Raw genomic sequence first — 19,904 nt, 5'->3', positions numbered from 1 at the left:
ATCTTAAGTGTTATCATGATCATGCCCCTTTCATCCCAATCATATCGCGGTCGTAAATAAAACTCACAGACATGACACAGTGATAGCATTTCCCCAAACACTACAAAAAAACTTGTTATGTGGAATCTTATATTAACACGTGTATATTACATGAAAGGAGTTGACTTACTACAGAACAAATGGATGTATTGGCCATTAGTCAGAGGATGGTGGTAATCAAACATTGATTACATTCTATGGCAGTAGCTAATATTTCAAGGTGAGAGACCATTGAGACAGATTGTCATTGCTCAAGAACACGAGCAACACACACACACACACACTCGCATACACCCCATGTATTCTCTCTCGCACACACACACCATTCTCTGACACAGAGAAAGAAAAAGAGAATTTCAAAGAGTGAGAGAGAATTTGTAGTGATACATCTATTGAAGCTTTACACTATGACCTGGTTTGTTTTACAATGCACACACGCACATACATGCACGACACACACAATATAACACATTTTCCTTACACCTTCAATGGAAAAAAATATTGTGATGAAATAATTATGAAACTCATATGTTTTGAACAAGGGCTATTCTATTTTACAAGAGAGGTACAGGTGGATGACATTTGAACTCCTTGCTGTGTAGGTACTGTACCTTCTCCCTCCTAAAATCAAGTGAAAATGTGTAATCCAAAATATACTCAAATCTTTTATTCAACTACATGATTACACAAGCACATGTCCATTCTGTGAATAAAATATTTTGATCACAAAATGGGAAAATGTGGGTTCTGACAAGATTATATCTGCCTGTAAACTCATTTGTTGTAAGAAACCTAAAATGACAAGTTGCTTGTTTAGAAAGAAAGTTCTTTTCAAGCAACAAAATCGTTTCAGAGTGATTAAGATCGACGTACCTATGTGCTCCCAGGCAGTTTCCTGGACCAGCTCACAGAAATGATACTACCATCCTTAGTTACATTTATATATACACTGTATCTGCCATACTGCATACTTTTATAGTAGTGGATTTGACTTGATAAATTTTGTGTACATGTAGTTTTGTCAAAACACATGGAAATAGCCAGTGGTTTTATAATACTTAATGTTGATTTGGTAAGTCTAAGTGTACGTATATAGTGTTAGTAGTGTACACTGCTTTATGTCGTACCTGGTTGCAATAATGTTTGATAGGGGGGTTCCGGTATCACATGTGGTTCTTACTTGTATCACACGGGCTTCTATCGAACATACTCCATGTGTGTTGGGTGTGGCACAGTTGAAAATACGAATATCGGATTTGTTCTGTGGAATTGTTGCTGTTACAATTTTTGTTCTAGGACATCAAATTTTCCCAATGTCTGGCACATTTTGTATTTAAAACAATCTGTTTTCTTGGGTGGGTATTGCATAAATAAAATATAACACAACACAGAGTATTCTGCATCACCCTTGGTCCCAGCCCTCCCGCGGGTCAGATCATCCTTAACTATTGTGCGATCTTTCCTGCGGTTGGGCAGGTACATATACCCTGGGTTATATGGAATACACTGTGGTGTATTCTACATGTATTGACTGTGAATAAATATGACACACAATAGAACTGTGGTGCTGATGTGAGTTTCCAGGTGTAGTCCGTGGGTCTATGTGCTGAATGTTGTCCCGGGAAAAGGTCTGGTAATGTATTTTGTATCGTCTTAATGGATTACAAAAAGGTGCATCTAAAATAGTGTATATCTTACCAAAGGACATGAGATCACAACACAATGTAACATAGTGTAGAATGTACCATTAGAGAACACAGTTCCACAAAGTGTTGACAGTAAGCTGCTATGCTGTATATCTCAAAAGCTAAAAATTACTCGGACTTGTCGGTAAGTAGGATTGTGTGCCATTCTTTGTACTAGTTACATGTATAATTACCAGAGGCAAGACCAGACAGGCCATAAATACATTATATACATATCAAATACTGAATGTAACATACCAGGTCTTGTAAAGGGTATAAAATGTAATACAACTGTGCCAAGCACGTAATGATGTATTCCTAGTGTTCAATATGTTGTATAAAAAAGTGAGGTTCGTCATCAGACACAACTGTATAGTGCATCATAAAAGTCAAAATAGATGGGAATACACGTATGTGTGTGATGAATCTACATATCCATATATATTTCATGTTCGGAACAATAAACGGAAATTAAATTTGACCAGACTTAGTGTGTCTTTTTTGGGGCCATAGAGTTAGGCCTGATGTTCTCAATTTCAATTTCAAGTAGAGACAATTTTATTGATGTGTGCCAAATACACTTTAGCTAAATATCAGTCTGCTGGGAAGGATATATCATATTTACATCACAGGAAGTAGAAGTCTACAGTGTGTGTGTGTGTGTGTGTGTGTGTGTGTGTGTGTGTGTGTGTGAGTGTGTGTGTGTGTGTGTGTGTGTGCATGTTTAAGTTTTCCATCCAAAGATTTCCTCCAGTTAAGTATAAAATCCCGTACAAAAAGAGTCCAGACCTCTGCTCTATCCATCAACATTATGTACTGTTTGATTGCACAGAACCAATAAAAAGTACATGAACATACTTAGTAATGCCTTACAAGTAATAGAACTCATCTAAGTGTATGGGATAGCAGCATCACTCAGTTGTTAGCTCCTCAAAGTTCTTGGCCATTTCCAGGGCAAGTGGGTTTAAGTTAACACCTTGTAGGTTACAGAGTATGGCAACAACCACCCCTGTGGGTGGCAAACTGTCAGTCACTGTCTCTGTACTCTGTTTTGGTGGCAAGATGAGAAGGACACTGCTTGCACCAACAGCGCCCCCTGTGTGACTCACGTAGAAGCGCTGCTCACGGCCATGACCATATTCTACCTTATTCGGGATGACACCCCACCCCATTCCGTAGTATCCGTCCGCAGTTTTGTCCCATGAACACTTGGTGTTGGCTGCAGGGCCCCACATTTTCCTCATAGTGTCACACTTCAGGTACCCTGGAGCTAACTTGTTTTTTGAGGTACAGTTACAGCATTGGAAGCTGTACAACATGGCATTGGCAAACTGTAGCAGGTCATGTACATTGGAGATGAAACCACCTCCAGCCCATTTGTAAGAGTTATCCACGTACGGACAGTTGGCTAAGCGGCCACGTTCATTGTGAGTGTAGTACCTTTGAAAAAAGCAACAAAGACATTAAATTGAAATGCATATATTTCTGAAGACTGCATGGAATATTCCATTTGTTGGGAGGGGTGGTCGCAAATTTTAAATAATATTTTGTCTATAGATAAGGATCTGTTTTGATATCATACTTAATGGTTTGGCATTTGAAAAAAAAAAGAAGAGAAGAAAGAATTATGCGGTAAAAATAAAAGTCTGAATAGTAGCTGAGGTAACATACGTTACAGATACTCAACAAAAAGTAGAAGCCTAAGCTAGATATAATGGTTTACACACAAATTGGTGCATTAGGTATGACGATATACAGAGTAGTTGACACATACAATGTATAAAAGAAAAGAAAATGAGTCATAAGGTGTTAAGAAGGGTCTTACCTGGACCTGTGGTAAATAATAGGCTCATTGAGGTCTGCTGAGGTGTGGAACATGCCCAGGTCTCGAAACATCTTGTTCATGACTTTCAGGAAGTCGGTCTTGGCTGCACCTTCAACCACTGCACTCACAAGGGTCCACCCATGGGTGCTGTACAGGAACTCTGTGCCTGATGTGATAGGTCAAATGTCAGGAGCCAATTGGCAAGCAAATGCAGCATATTTCACTCCCTCTCCATCATTGACAGAGATATTGACCAAATGGTAGGTGGAGAGGGAGAGGAAAAAAACATCAGCAAAAACAATACATTTCACTACTACAAAGAGTGGTATGGAGTGAAATATAACAGATTATAGTAGAAAACATAAAACAGCACTACAATGTCATGTAAATGCATTGTATAGTTTTGAGTAGTTCACATTATCTACTTTCTTGTCAACTCAACAAAATAAAACCAAAGTTACCTTAGTTTGATGATCTTTTTATTGATATTGCTGATAGTTGAGTCACCAGGTGCATCCAGCAATGATTCTGTTTACAACTCACTTGCCAGTTACAACACTGTATGAGTACACCCGCATGCAATCTCCAATAAATCCCACGTTGGTACTCTGTATGTGCTGGTCAACCAATATAACCTCCATCACCGCACCCTATACCTGCCGGGCTACATAATGCTGCCACTTTGAAAATAACAGACTGCTTATGAGAGATCTCTAGCGCTGAGCACGCCCCAGATAAGAACAATTTTGATATGCAGGTATGTATTTTATACTGGATGACGCTGCATTGGAGATCTCTTTAGACACATTTTTTGGGGTGGCAGATATATGTGACCTGGCAGATTTATGTTAGTAGATGTTAGCGGTAGATAGATGCATCTATTGAAGAGCACTACAACATATAAAATATACAAGACAGAATACAACATATAAAATATACAATACAGAAAATGAAAAGAAAACAGAATTGCAAGTGTAGTTAATATGTTAGAAAGCAGACTTGATATAACTTCATGGTCGTGTCATATCATCACTGCACCACTGTACCTGGTCTGGACATTAACGGGTCATCCTTGAAGAGACTCAGGGAATCTGTGACATTTTTGTAGTGCTTCTTGATGTAGTACTCCTTCAAGGCAAACTCTCCCTTCCCTTGGGAGCCCTTCTTCCCTGCCTTTGTGGTATCAGACTTTCCAACCTCTGTACTGGACTGTTTCTTCTCTGGATCATCTTTCTTTTCCTACAAGAACATTGTGAAATACTCAGTGTATGTGAAAAGTTGAAAACTATATTTGTGAGAGAAATGTGAACAGAAAAGTAACACACAAAGTTACAGAAACCATTCCTACTAGAACAAGGGCTCAAAATATATCTTTTCAGCCAGGTTGCCTAGGCGGCCTCAGTCAAAAGCCAGGTTGCATCATTAACACTTCAGGTTGCGCCACTTCAAAGTCATTTCTTTCTTAAAATCCGCTACTTATCATTCATCTTTTCTTCCAGTTACATGTCGCTAAATGTGGTTGCATTTGCAAATGTGCAAGTGGGTATTTAGAGCATTATGAAACATACCCCTATTAGCCGTAAATAGGAGGATTCTCTCTCTTCCTTTGTGACTTTGTTTTGTTGTTCCTTGTCATTTTTGTCTTTTCCCTTGTTCTTCTCATAGTGTCTAATACCAGCCAGATTGGAGACCAGGTGCCTTGTTGTAATGGTAACCTGCACACAGGGTGAAGGGATAAAATGTATGGCTTTTACTATTCTTTCATCATTCTTTATTATAAATTCTTTAGGACATGCAAAAACAAAGTTTCATTCACAATTGTATACAAGACGATTTTTTCAAAGTGTGTAAAACATCATCATAAGTATTACTATTACTCAATACTGAGCAACCAATCAAATTTCTTAAATCTTGCTGTGTACAAATAGGTAAATATATCATAGAATGTTTATACCTTAGAACCAATAGTGCACACTAGACTCAACTTGTTGACTTATTCATATCTAGAGATATCAAAATGTGTAGGTGATGCACTTGTATACACTTGTCTCGATTATATATATACAAATGTATGTAGTTGTTCAGATAGACCTTACAAAAGTTGCTGTACTTTTGTTGTGTTAATAAAGATTTCTACTATGTACTTTATGATATATACTATAAAGAAGCTAATTCAAGGGGAAGATGTGACCATACTACTAGCACATGTACTAATTTCCAAGCATGCAGATGTAGAAATGTCTCTCAAGCCCCTGGTTCCCTGAACACTTGGCCCAAGGGAAGGTGGAAAGCCCCAGAAGCTTGAGAAACATTACAATTTAGGCTTTCTACATCTACATCTACATGTACCTGGAAATAATGACATCATATCATCTATCTGACTTACAGTTTCTCCTTGGTATGTTTTGACCGGCCAAGAAGGGACATACTCCTGTACAGGCTTGTCCAAGTCTACCTTCCCTTCCTGCCACAGGGTGGCCAGGGCTGCCATCGTCAAGGGTTTACTGATGCTTGCAATTCTCATGATTGTTGCTGGGTGGCACTTCACCCGGTTCTCTACATCTGAGTAGCCAAAACCTGTCCATGGAATGAAGGAATGTAAATGATGTAATAAGCTTGTAAATTGTAATTACAATAGTGACATATCTTATAGCTTTGAACTATTGGTTAGCTACTTATAGTAATGAATAGTCAGTCTTCTGGGACAGAAATTGTAAATGAGAGGTGTATACATTTGCATCATGGCTGTGTTTTCCTGTGCTGACCTTCTTGTGTTATTTCAGCCATTAGATATCCATCTGAGTAATGTTATGAGGATGTTTATATGTGCTCAAGGCACCACTTGGGATTGTTCTGATGCGATATCAATTCTATATCTCAGTTACATATACTTGCTAAATGTTTAGTTGCAATTTACATACACTGTATTGCAAGCATTGATCACATTGGTGAATGTATCTTACGCTAATGGCTATCAGATTCGCATGAACCAATTTTGTCTCACCTTCTGTCCATACTTCCTTCCCATCCACACTGACACCAACCACTATCCCTGGGGCTCCAACCTCATCCTGGAAGCACAAACATATTGATGATTAATAATAGTTTTTCATTAATATGTAATATAAAGTCCCAAATTGTATATACTTTGCACTTGTAACATTATACATGTATCTCTATATAAGCTACCTACAGACCAAATATCATGGAAATATACCAATTCTTTGTTGAGTTTTTCCCCTTGAAAGATATCGACCAGAATGCCCCTGCAGTTCAAGAGCAAGGTGCCAGGGCAGGGGGTCCGATCATACACAAATTCTTCCGCCACAAGCTATGAGGGCTCATCCTTACGTCACAAGCTATGAGCCCAAAATAACCCCAATGGGTGAGTATTGTTTGGGGCTTGTCTGTATTATTATTATGAATATGAGTGACTGCTGGTGGGGTGAAGTTTGCTATCTCTGATGGCTTTATCTACTGGAATTTGGTATGAAATTGAAAAAGGACTAACCAACATAAATGTTACATAACATCGACAATACGTATCACTACACTTCACTTCACTACATAACTTGGGATACCTGCATTGATGCCTTGACTCCCTTGAGTATCATGTTGACAGTTCAACACACACAATGGCCAGACCCCTGTATTGTAGTAACAATGGAACACCCCCATTCTGTTCCATTCTTATCATTTTACCTTGACCCGTTGTACCAAGTCTCTCGCCTCTGTGATGACAGTCTGCAGCCGTGTTGTCTGGTCCTTGGTTGTAGATAACGCCCCTTCTTCTGACGGCTGTTGTGCTGTGGGCTCCTCACAGTCGCTGAGAAAGTGACTGACTGAGGACCACACAACAACAGATGTCCCGAGCCCGACTCCGATCAAACCGGCCAGCCCTCGCACCAACCTGCGGCTACCACCGCTGCCATGCCACGATGTATAACTTCTTACCAACGTAGGAGGAGTGAAATGAACGGTAGGTGATCTTCTATGCATTCTTGCAGCGTTAGTTACCCTAATGCTGCGCTAAACCTACAAATTTGGCGCGCCCTCCCCACCTTTACTCCCTTTGTAGGAACTACTGGGTCTCCCAATACGGTGGTCTCTCATGAAAGTTCACCTCAAGGGACAAACCATTATTTTTTTCATGGGGATCCATTCTATGCACAGGGCGATATTATATTCTATGCACAGGGCGATATGTTAGTACATGTAACAATATTTCTCGTCGAAATGTCTCTGACGAAATTGAACGATTAGAAAGTTCGGATTCCGAAACTTTTTTGTCTGTATTAAAATATATCGTGACAATAAACCATAATTGCGCTTACCACCGCTTACTTCCGTAAAGCGTAGGCAGCCTTACTTTTTATTTCCCGTGATTCGCAACTTGCTGTACATTTCTTAAGCTTTCATCAACAGGAGAGAGCACTTAAAGCGAGGTAACAAAACTTTGTGCACTTGTCTTCATTGATTTAGCACTGAGAGGGTTCTTCTGGATAGAGTAGCGTAAAACGTTGACGGCACCTCACTCTATGATACTTCGTAAAACTGCGTTTTCACTTTTTGACAGGTGGGCTTTTTTGTCGCCTGTACTAAGAAAATGCCAACGTGATATGTGAGTCATATGTGAGTCATAATGCCAAATGTGCTCACGGGTAAAGTCATCATTCCTCAGGGACTTTCCCATTTGTTGGTACCGGTTTCAGGGTCTGATATAAAAGCTCCTTGGTTAGAGGAAGTGGTTTTGGAAGAACAGGTTCCGCTCTCGCCAGTGGTGGTAAACAAGATCTAGCAATATTTCTTATCGGACGGTGTTACCGCGTGACCGGGCAAAGGTCCACTTACGCTACCTCGTGATTTTGCCGGTGCGTGACTTTCATTAGTTCATACACCTGTCGTCATGCCGGTCGGACTTCTCGCTACCCTGCTGGTCAGTGTGCTGGTCAGTGTTCCGCCCGGTGTACTGACCACCCCGCTGGACGACTACGTCAACAAGCCGGACCCTCACTACTCCTACCGCGAGGTGTTGGAATGGCGTCTGAAGGGTCCCGGTTACACCATGTACCTCCTCAACATGACCTCACAACAATGGCTCACAGGTGAGACAACACAGGCAAACCACTTCGTCACATGTTATACAACATAGCTCGATATGAAAAACCTAAGTTTGGAGTGAAAATGAAAAGTTACCCCGTTTGTACAGCTTTTTCCGCCAAAGATTTGAGTCAGGAGGCAAAGTGATAGCTTTACGTACGAAATACAGTCATGTACATCACGGGATGCTCACTACACACGGCTTAGTTAGTGTTATACGCTCTCTCTGCTTGTACTTACAGAAGAGGAAGTAAGCCGTCCGATCTGGTGGCACTTCCTGACCGTCACTATCCCAGACAACATCACCCATCCTGACGCCGCATTTATGTTCATAGAGGGAGGAAGAAATGACCGTAAGCACGGAAGGTATAATCAACAGCGTAACGTACCCTCGTTTTATTACCTTCACGAAGAGGGTATGTTTTTGGTGTCATCTGTATGTTTTGTGTGGACCGCATAACCCGGAAAAGCCGTGGATGAGTGAGTGAGGTTGGGGTCGAGAAATAAAGGTCAAGTTCGATAATAGCCCCCTGGTTGTTTCTGCAGTACTGCAAGATAACTTCCAGTTTTGGGACCTTGTCAGTATTTTTAAATGGTAGATAGCTTTTGGGACAGAGGGTAAGTAGGTTTTCTCCCTTAGCGATTTTTATGGAATGGCAGGCATAGGAACCGACTTTGTTTGAGACTTGGGAAAATAACTACGAAGGGGCAGACGATCGCTATGACGCTTAAGTGATGATTTACATAATTAAGTAATGATTTTAAAAATAACAAATCAGTATCTATTTTGCAAAATAGAAGAATATCGATAGATATCAATCCTTAAAATGAATTTGTATTAGATAATGTATTATATTATACGTTCATTTTGGTTAATGGCTGCTTGATACTTGCAGCATAAGGAAGCTAAGTAAAGGTATACTTTAATAGATATCAACCACGCATATAAGTTAAAACCGAAATGTTAGGAAAGCGTTTTATGCTATGATAAGACTTTCATACATCTGGTTGTTAACTTATTTGGATGAAGAAGATAATTTGAAAAATTATCAATTGCACAATCAATGAGAAACATTTATGATTCGTCACTTGAAAACGCCATTTAGCGAAGGTATTGTCATATACATTGTATTACGGACCGTTAAGCTAAGGTCACAACCCGCCGTACGTGCAATTTGTCCGTACGTGGCCACGTCCGCCACATATTCATGAAAACGTTCAGGCTGTACAGGGCAGGCGCGTCGCCCGTACTGGCACGTACGGGGGGCGATCCGCAGCCCGATGGCACACAAAGTCTTGCCTGCACGTAAAGTTTTACGGCGTGTCTGCGTGCTCCAAAATCCATCGGATTCCCTACGAGTTCGTACGGAGGCGGTACTTACCACTTACGGATCCCAAAATAAAGATTGCCCACGTTTTGGCACGTATTTGCACGTACGGCGGGTTGTGCCCTTAGCTTAATTTCTATCATATTGCTGATTGTGTGTGCTCGCCATCTGTTCTGTTGATCATTTGGCGAAGTATGGCTTGCTCCTGTTTCTACAGTTCACAATCGGTGCAACTATACAGATTTTTTCTTATATATCTTTTATTACAGGCTTCCCGATCATAACGACAAGTATATCGGACTGACCCGTATGTTTTCGCTGTCAACAGGAAGGTATGGATATCACGTATCTTGATAACTGAATATTTGTAACAAAGAGATACATGAATGGTAGAGAGTGATCCCAAATTCTGTATTTCCCCAGTGTCAGCGCGGACTTGCAACAAATACCCAACCAGCACATCGTCTTTAAGGTAAATATCCGAAAGAAGTTGAATACTAGAGCTAGCAATAATGAGCAGTATATAATGTAGCCCACAACTTGTTTTTCTTTCTCGGTCAGCATTAGTGAATGGGATATAGATTAATATGTTTAGCTGTTTTGATTATGTTGCCATCCTTCTTTTTTTGCATTTTTTTCTCTACTTCTCTACAATTGTTTTCTTCTTATTTCAGAACGATTCACTACAAAAGCGTCGAGCTGAAGACGCCATCATCGCGTACACGTGGAAACACTTCCTGGACAACCCGGACCAGCCCGACTGGCTGCTCAGGAACCCTATGACAAAGGTACCGTGTCCATTTATGTCAGCTAGAATAAAATATTACACTCTACGCGAGAGTCGCGCAACTATTATCATAGCTGAATCTATATTCATTACATCTGATGAACAAGACAAGCATGCGTTGTTAATTGTTGTCAATCATGTTGAACATCTCCCCTTGAAGGCATCTGTGCGGGCGATGGACACAGTGCAAGACTTTGTCAACAGAATGACGGGGAATCAGCCGGAGAAGTTCATGGTGGCAGGAGCGTCAAAGGTATGTGATGATGTTATTGCTTAGCACAAGGTCATCAGAAATGTCTCTGGCATGGATCTGTTTTAATGGGAATGTATTGATACCTAATAGACTGTTACTGATGTTTCCTGACAGCGCGGTTGGACCACGTGGACCACTGCTGCGGTAGACAAGAGGGTGTTCGCTATAGCTCCTCTGGTTATGGATCTTCTGAACATGCAAAAGGTATGTAGATACAGAAGAGATAATTTGCTATTTGTGGCTTTCTCCTTTAGGCGCCTCGTAATCCATATGTGTTTCCTATGGTGTTTTTTTACCAAATAAGTATTAAACTTATTTGTGGAACCGTGTAGCGCAGTGGCAGTATTCTCGACCGAGAGGTGGCGGGTTCGAATCCGACTGCGGTGTTACCGATCTTGTGTCCTTGGGAAAGGCACTTTACACGACTTTCCTCACTTTACTCAAGTGAAAATGAGTAGCCCGTGCAATGGCATAGTGGGTAGAGTGTTCGCCTTGCATTCGGTAGGTCGTGAGTTCGATCCCGGCCGAGTCATACCAAAGACTTAAAAAATGGTACATGCTGCTTTCTCTGCTTAGCACTCAGCATTCTGGGAAGAGTATGGAAGTTGAACACACACCACTACCAGTGGACTAGCCCCCTGCTGTAGTGATTGCGTTGTGTGGCCCAGGGCTAATGAAACAGAGATGGGCACCGCCCTATGCGCCACCAGGCGCGGGAAGGGTTTAACTAACTAACTTAAGTATTAAACTGGTCAAACGATGGTGCGAATTCCATTGCCTCCCGAAACAGAAGGATGCCACCAACAACAATTGCAACAGAGTTACCTGTATCTCTGTATCTATATAGCCGGTATAACCGTCGTTCGGCGTAACACACCAGCTTCGCAGGCAGCAGCGGGTTATATTACACCGAACAACCTGTCACGTTAAGATTTAAAGATGTTTAAGTTTTGTAGGAAGCATTTACCGATGTACCTGAGTTGATCTTTTTTTTTCATCATGAACAGAATCTGCACCACTTTTACCGAGCACTGGGAGGTTGGACGTTTGCTTTTGACGACTACTATGACGCCAATATTACGACTCGGCTTGACGACCCGAATATAGAGAAAATGGCAGCTATCATTGACCCACTCGGTAAGGCTTTCTTTTTTACCCATTTGATACAGCTTCTTTGGTGATAATCATTCACATAAGATAATGAATTCTACCTTTGGGAAAGTCTGGTCAATATAAACTATAAACAGCACAGTGAAACGGGTCACGATCAATCGACGGTCAAAAAAGGCACGGTCAATGGAATTACCTTCATATGTGCTTATGAACTCTTTTTCTTTACAAATATTTCCCAGCATACAAGGAACGTCTGACGATGCCTAAGTACATTATCGGCACGGGAGGTGACGAGTTCTTCATGCCTGATGATTCCTACTACTACTGGGACCAGTTGGAAGGAGAGAAATACAGACGGTACGTCAAAGCACGCGTCGTTTGACTCGTCATGTTATAGATGAACCTTGGGGTAAATTTTAACCGAAAACTAATCGACACTAGATTCTATTATTTAATATATGCACCATACCTGTGTAATTGATATATAACGTTGGAACGGCTCGGGTATATCAATTGCAGACAGGAAGTGTGAATAGAATTCTTGCTACGGTTACGCGTGACTCCCAAAAATGTCAAGACAACTACTAGTATATTATTCGCTCATTTGACAGATACAACACAGTAATAACCGCCTTGTTTCAAGCATCATCAGCCTTGTGTCCTTGTCAACCATGTACAGATGGATACCAAACGCTGAGCATGAAATGGCTGGTCATGAAATCAGCCTGTTCTTTGGATTGCGGGCGTTTTTCCTCAGCCTTGTGGAGGTATTATTTCAATCTTCTTTCTACCTCCTGTGATAAATGTCAAGGCATAACATCTGATTCAGTAACGTGATGTGTTCAGTATGCATTCTACTATGTGTCATATTTACTAATGATCTCACTAATATATGGCAAAAATATTTATCCAATGAACGTGTTTACCCACAGGACGCGCCGCGACCAAATATGACGTGGACGAGGGAAACGGTCAGTCCTGGTCAACATAAACCTTATCTGACAGAGATCATGTATAAAAGAAATGACTCGTACTTTTACCATCGATATACTTGTATCACACATGAAATGATATGTCTTCATTTCATGCGTCAGTGCATGGAAATGGAGACTTAAGCGAATGTACTAATCAGTGAGTGGTAGTTTTGACAAAACCCACAAAGGTGTCCTATAATTTGTATATCTTTTTAGGATACAAAAAGCGGGACGATAACACTTCAGACCAACATGAAACCTTTGACAATCCGGTCTTTCCACGCTCGCACACTTGATGGTAAAAGGTAAGTAGCTTTTATTTTTATCCTTTGTTATATTTAATGTTACTGTATAATAATACGTACAGTGGTACCGTTTGTCGCGGATAGATAACGGTCATATGCCCGTGGTGACTGATTTAAGCGAAACAAACAAATTTGCATTTGCATTTTTCCCCAGACGTGACTTCCGTCTGGTGAATCAGCCGCCCGGAGAGACGAAACCACAGCCGCACCCCGTCATCTGGCTGCCTCAGGACGTGCAGGATATGGTACGTTTCTTTACCACATTCTCTGATACAAATATGTCACACTGTCTAAACGTAACCTATGCAGTATTTTGCAAAGAATTCAAGTGAGCCTCAGGATAAAGTAAAAAAGCTGTTATAGGTTTACAGTTGTTATTGCTGTGAAATACGATAAAAATTCTTAGGTTGAAATGTTAAAGGTGTTTCTCTTTACTTTGACCGCACAAATCAATGTTTACAAATGTAATCAATCGTTCGCTGGTACCATTTGGTGATGCATGTAACAGGTTTAAAATGTATGCATGAATTTTTTTTCCAGGGAAATGGAACATACGTGGCAGAGTTTGATATCCCCGCTGTCGGGTGGCTGGCGTTCTTTATACAGGTGGGTCAAGCATAGAGTTTGTGGGGTAACGTTACAAGAGAGATATATTATCATCATTTACAGTTGACACCAGCACTTCTTTCAGTAGCGTAGGTCTAAAGTATAGTAATCATACTATTGTTTCCCCAGGCCACGTTCCCGGCTCCCCATGGAACTGCTCTTGAGTTCACCACCGAGGTGCACATCATTCCGGAGACATTCCCCTTCCCAGACTGCCACGGGGCAGACTGCAGGGGGACTCTACTCTAGACTCATTACCATGATCTTTACAATCGTATTTTATCTAATGTTGCTGACTTAAGACAGCCTGCACCGGCATAGGAGTACTCGCAAAGTGCCATAATAATCTTCTTCAACATTGAGGGCACTGAAAAGAGGAAGAAGAAGCATTTTACTGGTAGTCTTAGTAGTCCATAGAACTTTTAGAACATGTGCATGCTACATGTAATGTCCGAGCAGAAGTTGGACTGAAAGTCACAATAAATACCTCTTTCATATCTTTGTCATGACTGATTTCTTTTGCACCTTCATGTTAACGATACTTTAAGATGTCAAAGGAGACATGCATGTATACATTTATGTATATTATTTGTCAATCGAAGATTGCGTTTCCTGTTTTTATGGAGCACAAAACAGTGTGCTCCAGTAGCACAGCGGTTGTGGGTGTTCCTTTCACATCTCTAATGATGACACAGGCGGCTTGGTAGTGTATAGTTCCGACATCTTACTTGATGAACAAGCCATGTCCCCTAACTGTACGGAGGCGTAGTAACCCCCAACCACACTGTTCGGTGTGTTGTATGTTACCTGCATGTATTCGTTCTTAAAGTTGTTTAAAAAAGCAGGTCACAGGTACGTACGTACGTGTAAACAGACCTTTTGACCCTAACCTTTCACCTTTTGATATCAAACATTTGGAGGCCACTGTACAAACGAACTTCCGTATCCCGTCCACATTTCTACAGCCATGTCTGCGGAGTGCGTTTCATCGGTTCTGTTCCTCCCACTCGTACTGTGTTTGGTGGTTGATGTACTGACCACCCCACTGGACGACTACGTCAACAAGCCGGACCCTCACTACTCCTACCACGAGGTGTTGGAATGGCGTCTGAAGGGTCCCGGTTACACCATGTACCTCCTCAACATGACCTCACAACAATGGCTCACAGGTGAGGCAACACAGGCAGACCACATTCATAGTGCGATGTTAAATCTGTTGGACGGGGAATGAAATGCCTACAGTTTATTTTAGCCTTAGCATAGATTCGGGAGATAAAGATTAAATACTGCTAATGTAAGCCTTGCATATATGAAAAAAAAAACGCCTAAGTGCATACATTTTTCACCCAGTTTACTATTATTGAACACTCTCTTGAACTTTCAGAGGATGACGTTGACCTTTCAATCTGGTGGCACTTCCTGACCGTCACTATCCCAGACAACATGGCCCACCCTGAGGCCGCATTTATGTTCATAGAGGGAGGAAATAATGAAAATCCGGAAAGGTATCTTCCTGTTAATTTGTTGCTGTTATTTTAATAAGGGCGTGATGTTTGTCTTTTTTGACTGTGCTCTGTTTTGCTCGGTTCTGATATTGCTTGCTTGCGTTTTTACAGTTCACAAACTGATATGTACAGATTTGCATTTGGTTTCTCCTTTTTATTCTTTAGCCTTCCCGGTTATAACGACAACTTCATCGACCTGACCCAAATGTTCGCTGTGTCAACAGGAAGGTATGAAATAACCAGTACAACGTTACAATAGAAATACATATAACGTTATGACATTCGAGTATTTGAAATCTCTTTTGGGAGGATCATAAATTTTTGCATTTATTAATAAAACAAACGAAGTGATACATGGATGACTCAGAGAGGTTACAGATTTTGTCTTCCCTAGTGTCAGCGCGGACCTGAAACAGATACCCAACCAGCCCATCGTGTTTCAGGTAAATATCTTGTGTACCAGCGCTAAATGCAATTGCAATTTCATAGTAGTACAACGAGACCGCGCCTTAGATATAGAATGTTCTCTTGATTTTCAATCATTGATGAATGAAAAACTTGTTTTGTTTTACATTAACCATCATGTCACCCTTTTGCATGCTTTCTTGACATTTAAAAATAGGTATAAAATCTGTCTCTACAACTACATCTTTTCTTCAGAACGATTCACTACAAAAGAGCCGATACGAAGATGACATCATCGCGTACACCTGGTCACACTTCCTGGACAACCCGGACCAGCCCGACTGGCTGCTCAGGAACCCTATGACAAAGGTAACATTTTCTTTCATGTCGTCAGCGAGAATAATCATAGATTATACGGCGTGAAATTTGGCAATAATGCCTGTTTATAGATATTATGATCCTTGTCTAGGAGTATAGTTAGGGTGTTATCAATTGTTACCAATAATGTTAAATATCTCCTTTGAAGGCAGCTGTGCGGGCGATGGACACAGTGCAAGACTTTGTGAAGAAAATGACGGGGAGTCAGCCGGAGAAGTTTATGGTAGCAGGGGAGTCTAAGGTATGTCAAACTATTGCTTGATGAACGCCATTAAGCTTATCTGAAATCTTCTTACAGGTCAATATCTTACCAAAGATCTTTTCCTATATCTAATATCTGTACTGATGTTTCCTGACAGCGCGGTTGGACCACGTGGACCACTGCTGCGGTAGACAAGAGGGTGTTTGCTATAGCTCCTATTGTCATGGATCTCCTGAACATACAGAAGGTTGGTATACGGTGATATAGAGAAGTAATCATTAGCTATTTGCTGTTGTCTCATCTAAGTAAGCGGCATTACAGAATATCTAAAGATAGTGTTTTCTGCGTATTTTTCGTCTTGATGTATACGTAGTAAATCGTACAACAGCACGTATACTTAAGACCCAATAATGAATGTATCTTGGCGTGAAGAAATTGTATACATAACTGCGTAACTGAAGGAATTGATTTTTCTAATCATGAATAGAATCTGCACCACTTTTACCGAGCACTAGGAGGTTGGTCGTTCGCTTTTGGCGGCTACTATGACGTCAACATCACAGCTCGGCTTGATGATCCGAATGTAGGAAAAATGGCAGCCGTCATTGACCCATTTGGTAAGGCCTCCTTCGTGATGATTATGTTTGAAATAACTTAATTATTCATGGAAGATACATGCTTGTAACACCTGGTTGATAGAAATCATGAAGCATGTGTTGTAATGGTCACAATAGTTACGGTAATGGAACAGCCTACATATCTATAGGCAATCTTTTTTCACAACCATGTTCCAGCATACAAGGATCGCCTATCGATGCCCAAGTACATCGTTGGAGCGGGAGGCGACGAGTTCTTCATGCCGGATGATTCCTACTTCTACTGGGACCAGTTGGAAGGAGAGAAATATAGAAGGTAAATCCACGAACATATATTTTAGATAACCCAAAATTGCATTGTCACCGAAAACTAAGCGTCAATGTATTATGCCTCTGTAGTTGAGATCAAAGGAATTCATGCCATTTCCCGACAATTGAAACAGTCAGTAGAGTTACAGGCACCTTTAATATATAGTGTTATGCACGACTCTCAAAAAAGATGAAGACAATATCATTGATTCCTTTGACGAAGACAACGCCGTGGGTGCCTTGGACATCAGAAGTTCAGATTTAAGTATGTGTTCTTGTCCAACCTGTACAGATGGATACCAAACGCTGACCACTATATGAAAGGTCATGAAATCAGCCTGTTCTTTGGATTGCGGGCCTTTTTCCTCAGCCTCGTGGAGGTATTATTTCTATATTATTTTTGTGATAAATGTCAAGGCATAACATCATCATATTAGAACCAAAACACACATCTCTCTCGCTGGTGCAGAAAGCGATATTTTCCATGTATTGCTCTCGTGTTCAACTCATATATCCGTCTACGTAGGCCAGTTTCTTTATAATGTATTCCAAATGCGAGACCAGATTAATCATACATAATTGTACTGTTATCGATAATCTTTTGTTGTTGCTTTGTATGTAGCCTCTTAGTACTATTGTCTGTATAGCTATTAGTTGTTATTAATTGCCATACATTGTACCCTGTGCGATTGTTGAGCAATAAAATTCATTCATTCATAACTGATTCAGTAACGTGACGTGTCCAGTATGCATTCTACAATGTGTCATATTTACTCCTATATGGAAGAAAAGTTTATCCAATGAACGTGTTTGCCCACAGGACTCTCCAAGACCAAAGATGACGTGGACAAGAGAAACGGTCAGTCTTACAGTCTGGTCAACATAATCCTTATCTGACAGAGATCATGTATAAGGGAAATGACAAGTGCTTTTACCACCACACATAAAATGATACGGCTTTGTTTCATGAGTGAGAGCAAGATGGTTGAGAGTTAAGCAAACGTACTGGTCAGTGGTATACGTAGTTTTGACAAAACCCACAATAATGGCCTTTAATTTGTATGAATTATGTATATCCTTTCAGGGTACAAAACGCGGGACGATAACGCTGCAGACTAGCATAAAACCTATGATCATCCGGTCTTTCCACGCCCGCACACTTGATGGTAAAAGGTAAGTAGCTTTTGTCCTTTGTTATATCTAATGTCACAGTAAATGATACGTAGAGTGGTACCCGTTGCCGCGGAATTAGATAGCGAACAAAACAAATTTACATTTGTATTTTTTCCCCAGACGAGACTTCCGTCTGGTGAATCAGCCGCCCGGAGAGACGAAACCACAGCCGCACCCCGTCATCTGGCTGCCTGAAGACGTGCAGGATATGGTACGTTTCTTTACCACATTCTCTGATAAAAAAAGATGTCACACTGTCTAAACGTAAGCTATGCAGTATTTTGCAAAGACTTCAAGTTAGCCTCAGGATAAGTAAAAAAAAGTCAAAAAGGTGTTGTTATAGGTTTACATTTGTTATTGGTGTAAAATGCGATACAAATTCTTAGGTTGAAATTTTAAAGGTGTTTCGCTTTACTTTGACCGCACAAATCAATGTTTACAAATGTAATCAATCGTTCGCTGGCACCATTCGGTGATGCATGTAACAGGTTTAAAATGTTTCCTTTATGTATGTATGAATTTTTTTTTCAGGGAAATGGAACATACGTGGCAGAGTTTGATATCCCCTCTGTCGGGTGGCTGGCGTTCTTCATACAGGTGGGTGAAATATGGATTTTAGTTCGCACAATTCTAAAAGATAAACATACGATATCATCATGTCGTGACAAAATTACGTTACCCATCACTTGTATCAGTTGAGTAAGGCATCCTGATTATTTCAAAACATTTTATTTTCCTTCCTTCTTTACTCTGACCTGTCCTGTTGTTCCTCAGGCCACGTTCCCGGCTCCCCATGGAACTGCTCTTGAGTTCACCACCGAGGTGCACATCATTCCGGAGACATTCCCCTTCCCAGAGTGCCACGGGGCAGACTGCAGGGGAACTCTACTCTAGACTCATTACCATGATCTTTACAATCGTATTTTATCTCCTCTTGTTGTCAGAAGCTTAAGCATTTTATTGATAGTCTTGGAACGATATATATGCGAGGCAGAAGTTGAACTGAAAGTCAGAATAAATCTTAAATCTGTTTGTCGTACAACTGGTTTGTTTTGCATCTTCTTATAATGGCAAAGTATTAGGCATGTATTTGTATGTCTAACGATTGCGCTTCTGGAAACAGGAATTTGTACTACTGAGCTCACGATCACTATCATTTTTTTCCAGCGTCGTAAGATTTTGTTTCTTCTGAATAGCAATCTAAATGCTTTGATGCTTCTATAGGGCTGAGATCTGATCTAATCTCGAACCGAACCAACGTTTTGTCTGTACGATTCACAACGTGTACATATTCATCGAAACTTGCTTCTGTGCGTGATGT

At 40.7% G+C, this 19,904-nt stretch overlaps 2 protein-coding genes across 3 annotated transcripts; one reads left to right on the top strand and one right to left on the bottom strand.

Annotated features, from left to right (window-relative positions):
* Positions 1-684: 684 nt before the first annotated feature.
* LOC118428757 (serine beta-lactamase-like protein LACTB, mitochondrial) lies at positions 685-8,426 on the bottom strand. The gene is made up of 7 exons (XM_035838944.1): positions 7,252-8,426; positions 6,554-6,620; positions 5,936-6,126; positions 5,118-5,264; positions 4,596-4,788; positions 3,550-3,715; positions 685-3,164 (listed from the first exon to the last, which is right to left on the bottom strand). The coding sequence occupies exons 1-7, from the start codon at positions 7,546-7,548 to the stop codon at positions 2,636-2,638; spliced, it is 1,590 nt and encodes a 529-aa protein (XP_035694837.1). The 5' UTR covers positions 7,549-8,426; the 3' UTR covers positions 685-2,635.
* LOC118428758 (autocrine proliferation repressor protein A-like) lies at positions 7,398-19,579 on the top strand. 2 transcript variants are annotated; one of them, XM_035838947.1, is made up of 16 exons: positions 7,398-7,528; positions 8,439-8,654; positions 8,892-9,015; positions 10,247-10,309; positions 15,915-15,963; positions 16,181-16,294; positions 16,452-16,544; positions 16,663-16,752; positions 16,993-17,122; positions 17,300-17,417; positions 17,703-17,790; positions 18,231-18,269; positions 18,495-18,583; positions 18,704-18,794; positions 19,115-19,180; positions 19,358-19,579. In XM_035838947.1, the coding sequence occupies exons 1-16, from the start codon at positions 7,480-7,482 to the stop codon at positions 19,475-19,477; spliced, it is 1,539 nt and encodes a 512-aa protein (XP_035694840.1). In that variant the 5' UTR covers positions 7,398-7,479; the 3' UTR covers positions 19,478-19,579. The 2 variants fall into 2 exon arrangements, with proteins under 2 accessions (XP_035694840.1, XP_035694838.1); XM_035838945.1 differs by lacking the exons at positions 15,915-15,963; positions 16,181-16,294; positions 16,452-16,544; ... (7 more) ...; positions 19,115-19,180; positions 19,358-19,579 and adding exons at positions 10,401-10,449; positions 10,652-10,765; positions 10,925-11,017; ... (7 more) ...; positions 13,950-14,015; positions 14,145-14,514.
* Positions 19,580-19,904: the final 325 nt, after the last annotated feature.

The sequence above is a fragment of the Branchiostoma floridae genome, chromosome 13 (assembly GCF_000003815.2).
Source record: "Branchiostoma floridae strain S238N-H82 chromosome 13, Bfl_VNyyK, whole genome shotgun sequence".
Classification (NCBI taxonomy): Eukaryota; Metazoa; Chordata; class Leptocardii; order Amphioxiformes; family Branchiostomatidae; genus Branchiostoma; species Branchiostoma floridae.
Note: the sequence above shows the minus strand (reverse complement) of the source record. Positions and strands in the feature narration are given on the sequence as shown.